Here is a 15,392-nt window from a genome sequence, read left to right on the forward strand (position 1 = left end):
GCTGAGAATGACAGGAAATATCATAATTTGGTCAGCTTTCCATAAGTCAGAGAAACATTTAAAAAGTGATAGATATCTAAACAAAATTGTAATTCAGTTATTAGGAAAGAGGAGAGAAGTGAATGCTAGATAGTTAACCAAGTAGTTCTGTTTTCTTATTGTAAAACCCAAAGATCCCCACAAAATGGAAACAACTCAAGTTTTCGTCAATACATGAATGGATAATCAAAATGCAGCATATCAACACAATGAAATATGATTCAGCAATAAAAAGAATGAACTACTAATAAGTGCTACAACATAGATGAACCTCAAAAACATGCTGAGTGAAAGAAGCCAGTCACACAATTCTACATATTATATGGATTCCATTCATATAAAATGTCCAGAATAGGTAAATATGTAGAGAAAGAAAGTAGGCTAATCATTGCCAGGAGCTGGGAGGAAGGGAAAATGCGGAATGACTGGTAATGGGTATGGGGTTTCATTTTGGGGTGATAAAAATGTTTTCAAATTAGATTATGGTGATGATTGTACAACTCCATAAATATACTAAAAACCATTGAATTGTACATTTTAAACAGGTGAGGATTATGGTATATACATTATATGTCATAAAGCTGTTAAAAACACAAAACAAGAACAAAGGCTTCTCTTCATTTTTCATCCTTTTGGGCATATTTAAGCAGAATTAAATAATGGTACCCACTCACTGCTTTGAAACATCTTTGTTCATTTGTCTTTGGCACTGTTCTATTTTGGTTCGTCCATTGTCTTACTGATTGTAAGGCACTGTTACTTACTTCTCTGTTTCTTTTACTGATCCTTTTCTCTTCTGCAATATTCATCCCTATCTTTCTCCTGTCCTTTCAATAGACTCTTCTCTGAGTCTAGCACAATACCTGGGCTTACAATAAACACTCATACATTTTTGTTAAATGAGTACTAAATCTGCTGACTCCTAAGGTTAATCAATCTCCCTATTTTCTTGTATATTTTTTGAGACAGGATCTCACTCTGTCACCTGTGCTGGAGTGCAGTGGACGATTTCGGCTCACTGCAACCGCAACCTCTTGGACTCGGAAGATGCTCCCACCTCTGCTTCCCAAGTAGCTGGGACTACAGGCATGCACCACCACACCTGGCTAATTTTTGTATCTTGTTTTTTTTTCTCTTCCTGAGATGGAGTCTTTCTCTGTCACCCAGGCTGGAATGCAGTGGTGCGATCTTAGCTCACTGTGACCTCTGCCTCCCAGGTTCAAGCAATTCTCCTGCCTCAGCCTCCCAAGTAGCTGAGATTACAGGCACATGCCACCATGCCTGGCTAATTTTTGTATTTTTAGTAGAGATGGGGTTTCACCGTGTTGGCCAGGCTGGTCTTGAACTCCTGACCTTATGATTTGCCTGCCTCAACCTCCCAAAGTGCTGGGATTACAGGCGTGAGCCACCGTGTCTGCCTAATTTTTGTATCTTTTGTAGAGAGAGGGTTTTGCCATGTTGGCCAGGCTGGTCTTGAACTCTAGGGCTCAAGTGATCCACCTGTCTCAGCTTCCCAAAGTGCTAGGATTACAGGCATGAGCCACCATGCCTGGTCAATCTCCCTATTTTAAATCTCTAGCACAGGCCTCTTGTCTTTCAAGTTCCAGTGTTATATTACTTAGCTGTTAGAGATACCTGCCTGGATGTTATTAGGCATCTAGGATGTGATTATTTTTCCCAGTCAGGCCTGTTTAACACATATTTATTTTTAATTAACATCTTTATCTTCTAACTTCCATCTTGTTACAACCCTTGATTTCATTCTCATTATCTTTTTCCTCATCTTCCATATTTGAATATCATGTGAAGTCTTATCTATTCTACCTCAGATATGTCTGTCAAGCCTTCACTTCTAGGGTCCGTCCTAACTGCCTTAATCCAGACATTCTGTATGTTGCTGCCATGTGCATATAAGCCTGATCATATTAAACCTCTGTTGTGAAAGCCTGATGCTGTCTCTGTAGACTAGGATGTAAAGGTAGTTACTTTAGTTAACTATACAAGGCCTTGTGAAATCTGGTTTTAAACCTGTTTTTCACCTTGACTTTTGCCATCCTGAGACTCTCTAGCTGTGATTTCTTACCAAAACTTCCTTAAATTACAGTGCCCTTTTATGTTTCCATGCCTTTATCCATGCTATTTCTTGGCTTGTAGTGCCTTTTCGATTTTGTTCAGCAGACTCCTATTTATCATTTAAGTTTCTGTTTAGAAGTCATTGGTTTACTCTTTGATCAATTATTTATTAAGTGACTGTTTTGTAAAAGTTACTGTGCTTGGTCAGTGAATTACGCATAAACCCTTGTCTTCATGGAACTTACAAAATAGATCCTCATTTAAATCTTAATGAAATCCTCAGTCCTCTCAGTCAGGGTTAATTAGTACTTTGATCATAGCTATAATAGTAACGAATAAGATGTTCAAGAGGAAATGCTATGTAGTGAAAAGCTCATTGGCTTAGACGTCAGTAGACTTTATTATTTACTACCAATGGGTAAAACTTACTTTCGTCACCTTTAAAATGAGAATAGCAGTATTTAATCATGGCAGGGTTGTTGAGGCTTGGCGCTACTGTATATAACAGAGAAGAGTGTGTAAAACAGAGTAACCTAAAGTAATATAGTCTATTTTAACTTGTTATTTTTTATATTGCATAATTTCCTTGTCCCCATTGTCCTATGTGGGCTGAGCCCAGCATCATTCATTTGTGTGTACCACAATTTGGTACAAATTGTGGCACTCAACAAGTGTTTGGTGAATTTTTTTACATTAGGTATTTGGGGACAGTGTAATAGATTTGTCTAAATAGTGAGACTGAGGTGAGCTTTAAGGCTTCTGGTTCTTTTGTTAGAGCTTTAACTGGTAGTATAACACCAGATTTGGATAGTCTCATAACTTTACTCAATCCCTGGTAAAAATTCTAAGTGAAGAAAGAAATGGTCCACAGGCTAACAACAGACAGGAAAGGCTCGGGATCATTTCTTGAATAATTAACTTGGTTGCAGAATTATATTTTTGCAAAATATCCAAACTAATAATTAATTGAAGATGGGTATCTAGATGGCTTAAAAAAAAATACAGACATACATTGAATAGTGACATGCAGAAATTCCTAACTACGTAAAATTTGATTTTACGTAATTAAATAAAATATAGATACTCCAGCGTCTCATTGTAACAAAAAATCTTCATGTCAGGCCTCAATAAAGAAAGAATTCTGCTTTAGTATATGTCTTCTCTGCTAGAATCCACACAATTGAAGGGTTTGTTTTTGTTTTTGTGTGTCCTTTTCATTAAGACAGCATAATGCATAGATCAACTGCACTTGATTTATAATTGGTACTTTGTAAACAGAGGTTTTAGTTAATTTTCTTTTTATCTTCATGAAGGCACCATAGATTTCAGTTTGTGAGATAAAGCATTGTCTTATATTGTATGAGACCCTATAGTACCTGAACATTATTTCATCAAGATTTATACAGAATGTGAAACCTTTCTAGAACTTAAGTGCTTTTATCTTCAAGCTGACAGTGCACTGAAAATGTTTACTGCTTTTTAGGGGTTACCATTTATTTAAGTTGTAACTAATGTCTACCATGAATTTTTAATCTAAAAATATGGAAATAGAAACTAGTCAGATATAGAAGTTTAAAAAAACAGGCAGTGTGAAAATTTAAGAACAAAATACGAAGTGCTAAAATTTTCTAGGATTTGGAACTTTAGCTAGAAGAATTTATTACTGACTTCTGTTGAGGTTATCCAGATTTATCAGGTATTGCCAAAGGAAAGTGGGCCAGATTGAAAACGGGAAAATCTTCTAATATGATTGTGTTTTGACAGGTTTTCTGTTTAAAACTCATGTACTTTTATTGACTTATATTTAAGTTACATTAAAATGACACTAAAACCAGTGAGATGATAGACATGCATACATTTGACTAATTAGATAATAGGTTCCAGTTCATTTAGGTTGTAGAATAATTGGGATACTTACATAGCTACCACTGATTTCAATAATTAACATTGTTCTGGAAACTACTGTGCTTTAATACAGCAATGTCCAGAAAGTTAACAACTTTTATATAGCGACGCAAACGTAATGGCTTTAGTTAAATAAATGTTAATATTTCTCTTATGTACTTAATTATTTTAGTCTTTTTATTGAATTTTGCTTGTGTTTTGACAACCAAGCATCTTTGTAATATGACCACTTTTTCCTACGTCAGGGAAATACTGACTGTGAAACTGCCACTGATAGTGTCTGAAGGGCTTTGTTCTGTTTCCTGTTCCCAAGTTTAGATTTAACTTTGGGATTCCAGAGAAAGAAAGGAGCCTGAGCATTGAACTGTGGGGCAGGGGAGCTGGGGGATATGTGGGTAAAGTGAGTGTTCTCCTAGCACTTGGGCGGTGGCATTTAGTAATGTACAATGAGCGTTGCATAACTCCAGGGCATGTTATTTACAAAAATTTTGATGTGAAAAGTGCCCCCTGTGTGCACCTTAATAGCCATGTTGTAGAGCTCTGTTCTGTTACACATACTTTTCTGAATTCTTATTATTTGTTTTTGCATCTGCCTTTTCCATGAGATCGGGGACAACATTGTAATAATCCTTGTATTCCCACAGCTGGCTCAGGTAAATAATAAATACTTGTTATTAGAAAATATATTGGTATTTTATTAGAATATTTGGCCATTCATACCATGTTAACTGGCTAATTGGGTTTCAAAAGATCTAAACTTTACAGTTACTTTTTTTTTTGGAGATAGGCTCTCCTTCTGTCAGCCAGGCTGGAGTTCAGTGTCGTCATCATAGCTCACAACAACCTCCAACTTCTGGGCTCAAGAAATCTTCCCACCTTAGCCTCCCAAGAAGCTAGAACTACAAGCATGCACCACCATACCTGTCTAATTTTTTTTTTTTTTTTTTTGAGGCAGGGTCTTCCTATGTTGCCCAGGCTGGTCTCGAACTCCTGGCCTCAAGCAATTTTCCTTCCTTAGCCTCCCTGAGTTCTAGGATTACAGGCATTAGCCACACTGCCCAGCCTAAAATTCTTACAATTAACATGAGAAAAATAATAATCAGATTTCTATAGTTGTATCATTTAACTATTAGAGGAAAAATGTGAATCGTACCTTAGTTGTTGATTTTGTTTTAATACTTCTACCTCTTCCAGGTGATTCTCATTTGTTTAATTCTTATTCATTTGTTCTACCTGATCAAATCAGCAACCATAATGGGCCTAGGAAATAGAAAAAATAGCCTATCTATTGATGTTTGAGTTATATTTCTTTCTAAAAATTTAATAATCTATCAAATTCAGTTCTTGTAGAACATAAAACATATATTCTATGTATTAAAATGGCATTGCCAGCCAAGCTCAGTGACTTGTACCTGTAATCCCATATACTCAGGTGGCTCAAGGAGGAGGATCATTTGAGGCCAAGAGTTCAAAACCAGCCTGGGCAGCATAGCAAGATCCCATCTCTAAGAAAATTCAAAAGAAATAGCCAGATATGGTGGTGTGCATCTGTAGTCTCAGTTACTGGGGAGGATGAGGCAGGAGGCTCTTTTGAGCCCAGGAGTTAGAGGCTGCAGTGAGCTTTGTTTTGTTCCCTGATTGGGCCACTGCATTCCAGCATGGGTGACAGAGACTCTACCATCTCAAAAAAACAAAAACAAAAACAAAAAAGCCTGTGACATTGCTTTATATTATTTTATGTAGATTATAGTGATGTATTAAAGGTGTGTGTATACAAACACATAACATGAAAGTTTTTTAAAAAGTAGAAACATAATTAGATGATGTATACTTAGAAAAGTCCAATAGACTTACCTGGTAATTTTAACTTCAGTCTCTGAAATTAGACTAAAGAACGAAAAAACTAAATTAAAAAAAATTTAGAAAGATTATAGTATTTAACTTGAGTGCCATTCATAAATTTTTAAAGACTTATGTTCTACCAGTCAAAGACTTTAGTACCTGGAGATTGTGTCCTAAGAGGAGCCCTAAGTAGGGCATCTTTGTAGAGAAGGTCTTATGTCTTCTGAAGGAAATAGTATTTCCAGATCTAAAACTTAGGCTGACCTCTTTACTTTGAATATTTTGAGAATCTTAGTGGAAATGGATATGAGTGAAGTTTGTGAAAGGGCATTGTGTAGTGTTAATGTAACTTTTGGGGATAGATACAGGTATATAAAGGTATAGGTATATAATGTGATCTAGATATGTACTTATAAGGTCCCAGAATAAGTGATTTCTCATCTTATCCATGCTTATATTTGGTCAACAATCTGTTTCTGAATACATGAAGTCTTTTAAATTTTGCTGGTCATACCATGGTGATAACTATAAAAATGTATAATCTTTTAATTACTTTATAACCTTTTGGGAAGAGGGTTGGATTACTATGTTATCAATAAATTTGCCAATTTTGTATCCTCTTTCCCCTAGATGAGGCTTTTGAGGAAGTGACGGGGTAGGGAACAGTATTTCTTAAATGAAAGTGAAGAAAGTAAGTTGAAGACCAAAACCTACACATTCTCGTTTATAATACTGTTTTAAAAATGACAAAGTCTGCCTCATATTTTTGTGTATGTGGTAGAGCGTTATACTGAGAGTACATGTTGTTGGAGGGAGCAGACTTAGGGAAACAAAACATTGTACTTTAGACCCAGATTTGTTACTATGTAAATGGCTTTAAACATGCTAGTAATGAACCTCATCTCAAATAAGCGGGTGTGTGGCCTTTTCTCCAAAAACATGTATTACCTTCACCATCTGAAATTGGATGATAAATGCTATTTTCTCAAATGAGACTAATAGCTAACTGTTTGATTATAAGTACATTACATGAGAACTTTGTATCCTATATCACCTGGAGCAGTGCTTTATATGAAGAGACTCTCAAAAAATATATTGAAATTGTTGGTGTTTTGAAATCGTTTTTATAATTCTTTCTAGATCTGTGATCTGAACTAAGTGATATTTGCTTTGTCTTCAGATTGTTTTTAGTTGTGTTGTAACTGGATTGTGTTGGAAAAAGTAGTCCTTAAGTGACATAGCTTCAGGAGATTGTAAATATTAACATGCTGAGGTATTACAGAGTCTTTTATTCTATTTGGACCTTTTTTAAGTATTTTAAAAAATGATTGATAGAATAGGCTGGGTACGGTGCCTCATGCCTGTAATCCTAACACTTTGGTAGGCCAAGGTGGGTGGATCATGAGGTCAGGAGATTGACACCATCCTGGCTAACACGGTGAAACTGTCTCTACTAAAAACACAAAAAATTAGCTGGGCATGATGGCAGGCGCCTGTAGTCCCAGCTACTCGGAAGGCTGAGGCAGGAGAATGGTGTGAACCCGGCAGGCGGAGCTTGCAGTGAGTCGAGATTGCGCCACCGCACTCCAGCCTGAGTGACAGAGTGAGACTCCGTCTCAAAAAACAAACAAACAAAAAAAAAAAAAAAAAAAAATTGATAGAATATATTTGAAGACAGTATGTATGTGTGCATACATGTATATATAGTTAGCAGAAATGAAACTTAACTTTCATTTCTATTATGTGAACAAATTCTCACTTCCCTGATGTATTGGTATTTTTGTTTTAGCCAAACATCACCATTTTGACCATTGTTTGTTAGTGTCAAGGTATAAAAATAAATATTATTGTTTTTCTCTTCCTAATTTTGGTTATTTTTCCTATAGATATTATCTTTGAGTTACTTGATAATTTGTGAATAATTTTGTAATTCCTCTGGTTTTTCTGCTGTGTGATAAAAGTTATTGTGCATAAGCTTAATAGCCATTGAATTTGACTTCACTATGGTGCATTATAGGAGAATCTATTGTTACCTAATTTAGTCATAATTTTATCATAGCAGCTTAACATCTCTTATAATTTTAATTGTTATCAAGAAGTATGACATCATTTAATTTGACTCAAAATGTAGAAGGATGGATGAATGACAAATTAATAATTTACTACCTTTGCATAATACTGAAGCATAGCGTATTAGAAGGATTGATGGCAGAAAAGGTTAACAAATTTGAACAGCTTTCATTAGCTTTACATCGTCATATGTTTGTGGTGCTGACTGAAATAGGCTTTGTAGGAGATCTCAGTCTAGGGAACTAATTACTTGTGCCGATTGCCGCACTGATGAATAGAACCTCATTGTATCATTCCCCTGAAGACGAGGAGCAGCCAGTGATTCACGACTGCATCCTGGCTGATATTTGATAATAATTTTCACAGATAAATGTAGGTAGGCAGAATGATGAAGTGCCTATCCAAGCTCCATGACTATCAAAGCCCTACACATAGCCATCTGTGTACTGCGTTTTTCCTTCTCACCTAAGGAGAATTTCATTTTATTAATTGAATTAAAACAACTGTTGTCTTTTGATTGTGTGTATATTCTGTGGTTATTTATTTATTTTTAAATAACATCGTGGTTTTATTTCAAATTTAGACAGAATAATGAAGAAATATATAATAATAGCTTTTTAATTTTTCCTTTTTGAGAACTGTGATTCTTATACTTTTTTTATATTACATTTCGATTACATTATATCTCCTTCTCCTGACCAAAATCAACCAAGGAAATATTTGATGTTCTTATCCCTTCAGCATTTTCAGAGATCAGTCTCTACTGTTTTAAAAAAATTTTCTTTAAATAATGTACTGTTTATTTATGCTTTTTATTAATACAAGATGCTTTTTAATTGATAAAAGTATTTATTTAAAAACCTATTTTGAATTTTTAAAGATAACATCTTTAAAACATCAAATAAAGGTAACTTTTACTTGGGTATTTTGGGACTGTCAGTTGATAAAGACTACTAATTTGTCAAAGCTGACAGATACAATTTTATTAGCTCATGAAATATAACTAAGATTGTATTTTGTATTAGTCATTCCTGAAGAAGTTTTGATTATGAATAATTTTTTAATTTCATTATTGAAACTTACAGGTGTTCAGGCTGTATATCTTTATTGAATTAATATATTCTACAGAGATTTTTTCTTACTATAACTGAAAAACCTTCAGTATTTTCATTATAAAATATTTTTCCAGCATGCTAGATCATGATTAGTTAACAAGAGAGAAAGCTAACATTTATATATTGCCATATAAAATGTCTATGTAATAGGGAAAAATATAGAATTTGAAATGAGCAAACCTTTTTTTAAAGATACATTTCCAAAAGTATGCTTTTGATATAGCAATTATTGCACATCATATAGCATGTAGTTTTTAATTAAATATAAAAACAGAGTACATAAAACAGAAATCCAATCTGATTTGCTTGAAAATAGATTGCTATTTCACTCTACAGGAATGGTTTATTTAAAAACAGTAAATGGAAAAGAAATGCATTTTCTTGTGTTGTTCTAAGCCTCAGGGGCTAAATGTAATGAATATTTTAAGAGATTATTTTAATTAAATTCCTGCACATCTAAACAGAGTAATATTTTATTATCACATACATAACCATGTAACTGAGATATTCATTAAAGTTAACACTTTCCGGACCAAGAATTCATGGTATGATTTACTGACCTTGTGCAAAAAGGCACAAATTAGGAAGAAAAATGAAGGGGGACGGACTTTGATTAATATAGGTAATGCTATACCATATTTATAATAGCCTTTTCCCTATTCTGGTTTATAAATGCAGCTACAGAGAAAGGTGCCCTGCTGAGGCTGAAATGAGGCTGAAATCAGAGCACATGCCACTAGAGTGTGGGGAAACTGATCACACTGTCAGCAATTCATTTCAAAATGATGTATTTAGTGCTCATTTCACCTTCCAAGAAAAGGAAAAGGAGTTCCTTAGACTAGAAGGTGATATTGTTATTTTCAAGGACATACCTAAGTTAAAGATTGCAGAAAGGGGAGTGTGAGATGGAGGGAGAATTAAGTGGAAGGAGAGGGAAAAAAAGGCAGAGCAAACAAGGAGAGCTTTATGCAGAAATTCAGTGCTACCACGCTGTTTGATAATTGCTAACATATGTGGCTTCTCTGTTTCATTGTAGTCGTCCTCGTGAGTTCTGGCGCCTTGACTACTGGGAAGATGACTTGCGGCGCCGGCGACGATTTGTGCGTAACCCTCTAGGATCGACACATCCTGAAGCGACACTAAAAACAGCCGTGGAACATGGTCAGTGTATAAACCATTCCTTGCCAATAGCAGCAGGTACAGGACTTGGTAATGAAGAGCATAACTTCATTATTACAAGGCACTGTAAAATGGTCCAACACCACATTTCATGGTTATTCATACCAGAAAGAGAAGTTAAATTTTTATAATTACTATAGAGTCCTATTAAATTATGGTATCGGGTATATTTATTTATTATGTTACACATACAAAACTTACTTAACATAGACCCTTTGTTTCAGAGTACAAAGATTAAATATGTCTCCTTTTAAGCGACACATTCAGCTTTGAGTAAACGAATCCAGGAGGCATGCCTTAAATCCATGAATATCAGGAAGACAGCATTTTCAAACCAGATAAGTTTCCAGGTTCTGTTGTGTATACATGGTTTTCCCCCAGTCGTGGTATTTTAGCATGAGATCATGAAGTGAAAGATAATAATAAATGTCCAAGTGCCTAGATACTTTCTGAGCCTTGATATGTAGATGGTTATGATAGATGGCTCATGGAAAAATAGAATAAACATTATTTTCATATGTTCCTATTCTGTATTATTTTGTTATCAGAGCTTAACAAAACATTTTTCCTTTTTTGTTACAATGCATATGACTATGATTCAGTTTAGGTAAAAGTCTGATAAGTAAATTGGAAAAAGTGAAAAGGTCCTTTGGATTTGATAGTATATATTTTTATCATAAAATTTCACTTATTTTATGATTTTTGAAAGTCAATTAAGATATATTGGTTAAGGGGGAAATGCTTCTCCCCATGTTAAAATTATTCTGATTTTGTAAAATATAAATTGATTTTTAATAAGGTCAGAAATACTTTTAATTTTCCTTTTTCAGGGTATTTTTTTTAACATGCAGCAGCTTGTGGTTAAATGGAAATATGTAGTATACAAAATAAATGTTAATTTATATTCAGTAAGGATATTACGAATTTAGAGTAAAAATCTGTAATCTTAGGTTTGGCCTCAGTCAGGCAGCTTAACCTCTTGCACTCAGCCTTAAAGAGCCATTTCTGGAAGAAAATGTCCACAATATGTCATCAGATATAACACCAAATGTGACATCAGTCCTTTAAAATAAATGATCATACGGAGAATAGTCAATAACAAAGTGATCTAAAAGCAATAATAGTCTCATGGCCCTACATCTTCAACTACAGGAGGTGGAGAAAGAGAAATAAAATGTAGAATTAATTAGGCCACTTTTGCTTTTAGAGTTCATATAGTTTTTAGGTGGTGATAACAGATTTCAGAGGTTTTTTTTTTTCTTTTTTTGTTTATTTTTGGGGGGGTTCTGGGTTTTTTTGGTTAATGATGCTTACATTGAGAAAGTAAACTTTTTTTTTGCAATTTTCTATTGCCATGTCCACTTAAAATTTGAAATTTAATTATTTTTCTCTCTTCTAAACCATCATTTACAGTAATTTGTGAGTTCTGAGATCTATACATGGCCATATGTTTTCATAAAAACATTTTCCTTTTATATCTGGAAGGGGATGATTTGTTTTGTAAAATTGCATATAGACTATTAACCTTTTATCCTTAGATATCAATAATTTAATTTAAAATTTGTGGTATAGATTTAATACAGAATTTATTAAAATATATTCTTATCAAAAATAGTACATTTAACCATTTTGAAGAATTACAGGATTCTTAAGAATGAATAAATTTTAATTGTTGAACGTTTAAAATCATATTGTTTTGTCAGCTTTTTTAATGCTAATAATGCAATAATGTTTGACAAAAAAAGAATTCATTAACATGATTTTACTATCATCTAAGACTCTTGACTTGTATAGAAGCAGATTTCATTCTGACTACTCTTGATAGTAATTGAAAGGTTAATCCAGTGTTAATTAATTATCTGTTTTATTGTGCATTTTTAAATTGAGAGAGAACAGCAAAGGTAAGCATTGAATAAAATGTTATAGTAATTTTATAATTATTGTCACACTCCAAAGCATTAAAAACAAAACTTGGGTTTGAAATACATGTTTAAAAATCTGAATGTGTAGGAGATTCTTCAGTTGTCTTACAATTTCAGAGATATATCATATTTAATATAACATTTTTTGAAACAAATACAAATTCTAATCCTACCTCATGTTTATTTTATTTTAAATAATAATGAAATAAATTCAACACACAGATTGTATTATGGTATTGTTTGATGTCAGCATAATTTATGCTAATATATTCTGTAAACAAAGAGCTTAATTTTTTACTGGTTTATTAAATATTTTATAGTGACATTCAATTTTAATTTGGTGTCTAAAAATTTTGAAGTATTAAAGGAGATAACCAAAATAAACTAATTAAGAATTAAGTATGCAAAACAAAATTGTTAATGTGATCAAAAAGCCTTTGAAATTACAGACTTTAACATGGATAAATACCATGCTTCAATGTTGAATTTAAATGTTTAAAATAGATATTAATGAGCATTGTATGTCAGTCTTACATTTTTATGACTTCTCACTTTTATTTATAATTTAACTAAGGAGATAGGACATTTTAAAAATGCAGAATCTTAGAACACCACGAACTGTATTATTATCAAAGGAAGATATCTAAATAGATGTGCCATTGGAGATCAGTTATGTATTTTAGTAGTAAGAGCCATCTTTTTTATAGATTGATTTGATTTGAAGGAAAGCCTCTAGTGTAAAGGTGGCAGAGTAAATACCTGAAGAGTAATGTTCTCTGTTTGGGCGATCAATACCAGCCCCATGACTCTACTTCTGGCTACCTTCTAGTTAAAAACAAATTTTTTAATTCTGACAATTTAATTGCCCTTCCCAAGTTCACATTAACTTGCCTGGGGAAAAAAGCTTTAGGTAATTTTTCAAACAGAGACCCTCCAAAGTGGTTATTTATAAAAGTCATGTTGTAATGGGAGATTTCTTTAACTTTGCAGAAACTGAGTCATATTTTTTAATTAAAATTAATACTTCCTCTTATGATTAAATATTCTTTATGGAAATTAGCAGCTCAAGCAAAGCTGGGCATTTTATTCTTGAGGGCATTTTCTTCCATTTTATAGTTTTAAAATTTATTAGAAATTAGTAGCAATGATTTGTAACATTTTCCTAATGCCAGAGCCCAGGTTAGCAGTTATTTATTATCAGAGCATTTTAGATGTAGAAGGAACCTAAGGCTAATATCTAGTCTAACTTTATTCTTTACAGATAAGGAAACTGAGGAAAGAAAGGGCCAGTATGATTTTTGGTAGATAAAGGACTAAAAAGCCCAGGTTAATGGACTGAAATCCAGATTTTCATCAGTGTGCTGTGCTGTCCTCTAAAATTCATTATTAAATATAATGGGAATTTTATATTCAAATTAAAGCCATGTAAAAAGTGTTTTAAATGGTAGAAAGATTGGTTTTAATTCAGGTGCTAAAACAGTGTAGCAGAGAATCCTATTGAATTCAAGACATTTTTATTTTGTAGAGAAAGTGCTTTGTAATAGAAATATATAAGGAGAATTTAACATCATTTTAAAAGTATCTTGTAAGCATATGGAATGATACAAGTAACTCATTTGGTTTTCTAGGGATGACAGATCATGTAAAGATCTTAAATCACGCCATTGTCTCATAATTTCAATAATGCCAGATGCTGTTGCTTCCTTTTTAGGATCAACATATACTAGCTTCTCTCTAAAATTTTGGGTAACCCATGATTATTACAAGATGCACCTGGCTTATTCTCCTAATTATGCTTTGTAGTTTCATTAATTTTTCCGGAGCCAATTTACTTGACTTGGAATGCTATGGACATGGCATAAACTATAGAGGGGAATCAATTAGTTTAGAACAATAGTTGATTATAAGATATTCTTTATGTGTCCTGTTCAGAATACTGTTATGGTGTGTGCTTCACATCACACTAAGTAGATACCCATTTTTATTTTATGTATGTTCGAAGACACTCTGTTATTCCAGTAGTAGTCTTTTTTAAAAATGGCTAATTTGTAAAGTATAAACTTCTTTTACTTTAATATAGGCTATTGATGATTCCAGTTCACTTGCTCAGTAGATGTTAAAAAGGATTTTTATCAAAGGTGGAACAGTTTTGTGTGTGTTTTTGCTCTTTTTATATTTTAATTCTACTTACTTGTTTTGTATTGGATAGATAAATCAACTCATGTCCAGAGTTAGCTCTGAAGAACTTGAATTTTACATTTTGAGGACCAGCCTCTCTCTCTCTTAGGCCTTTCATTGTTCTTAGCCTTAGTGAATCAAATCATTTTTAAAGATAGCATTTCTGACAGATTTCTCCAATTTTATATAACAATTGCAGTTTAAGTATTAAGTTAGGATAAATATTAAACTAGAATAAAAGGTGAAATTAAACCAGAATAAAAGGCATTTCTTAATAATGGTATGAAAAATTTAAACGGCGATCACGTTAGTAACAATTTTATTAGCCAGAAATATCTGAATTGAGCTTTAAAATGGAACCCAAAGTATATTCTGACTTCATCCAATTAACTTTTAGACTAGTGTAGAATATACTCACAGAAGATATCAAAATACTTGTTTATAATGGTTGAGAATAAGGCAAATGAAAGTTAAAAATATACTTTTCCCCAGCACATATAAACATGATAATAATCCTTTATTTTATGCTTGGAAAAGTTTTGTTCTAATTTTTTTTTAAAGTTCTTTAGGAGAAAGCTATTAGACCACTGAGAATTGAACACCAGCGCATGTGGTGCATATTAGAGTACTGTTGGTAATTTTACTGCTGCTAACCTAAAATCCTCAAGGGGGAGTTAATTACAGGAAAACCATTCTAAATATCAGTAAGCTGCATATTTTCCATGACAAGAGGTTTTTCAGTGGAGCTTGAACAATTCCAGAATCTGAGCTTGTAAAAATAAGTAAATAAATAAATTAAAGTGGGTGTATGTATGCATACAGTACACCTATAGTATGTAAAATTTTTAATGAAACTTTAATTCAGAAGTTGCCTTACTGTGTTTTAATATAGGCAGCATGATTAGAACATATTTAAAAAATTTTTAATTTCAATTGGAAGGGATAATTATATTTCTCGTGGTCATTTAAATGAATGTGAATTGATTTTTTGAGCTATTTTAAACCATTACATATTGCCACTGGGGACTCTCATTTTTTTGTAAATGTTTGCAGATTAAAGAGGTTTCTT

The 15,392-nt window shown here is 33.1% G+C and overlaps 2 protein-coding genes across 7 annotated transcripts in view; one reads left to right on the forward strand and one right to left on the reverse strand.

The window, feature by feature from the left end:
• RPS3A (ribosomal protein S3A) overlaps nt 1-15,392 on the reverse strand; it is a 1,130,248-nt gene that overhangs the window by 499,031 nt on the left and 615,825 nt on the right. The gene's annotated exons all lie outside the window — the stretch shown is intronic.
• LRBA (LPS responsive beige-like anchor protein) overlaps nt 1-15,392 on the forward strand; it is a 758,453-nt gene that overhangs the window by 419,433 nt on the left and 323,628 nt on the right. For all 4 annotated transcript variants that reach the window (XM_050791167.1, XM_050791166.1, XM_050791168.1 and 1 more), the window contains one exon: nt 10,081-10,205. In XM_050791167.1, coding sequence (XP_050647124.1) covers nt 10,081-10,205 — 125 coding nt within the window. The remainder of the gene's footprint in view (nt 1-10,080; nt 10,206-15,392) is intronic.

The sequence above is a fragment of the Macaca thibetana genome, chromosome 5 (assembly GCF_024542745.1).
Source record: "Macaca thibetana thibetana isolate TM-01 chromosome 5, ASM2454274v1, whole genome shotgun sequence".
Taxonomy (NCBI): Eukaryota; Metazoa; Chordata; class Mammalia; order Primates; family Cercopithecidae; genus Macaca; species Macaca thibetana.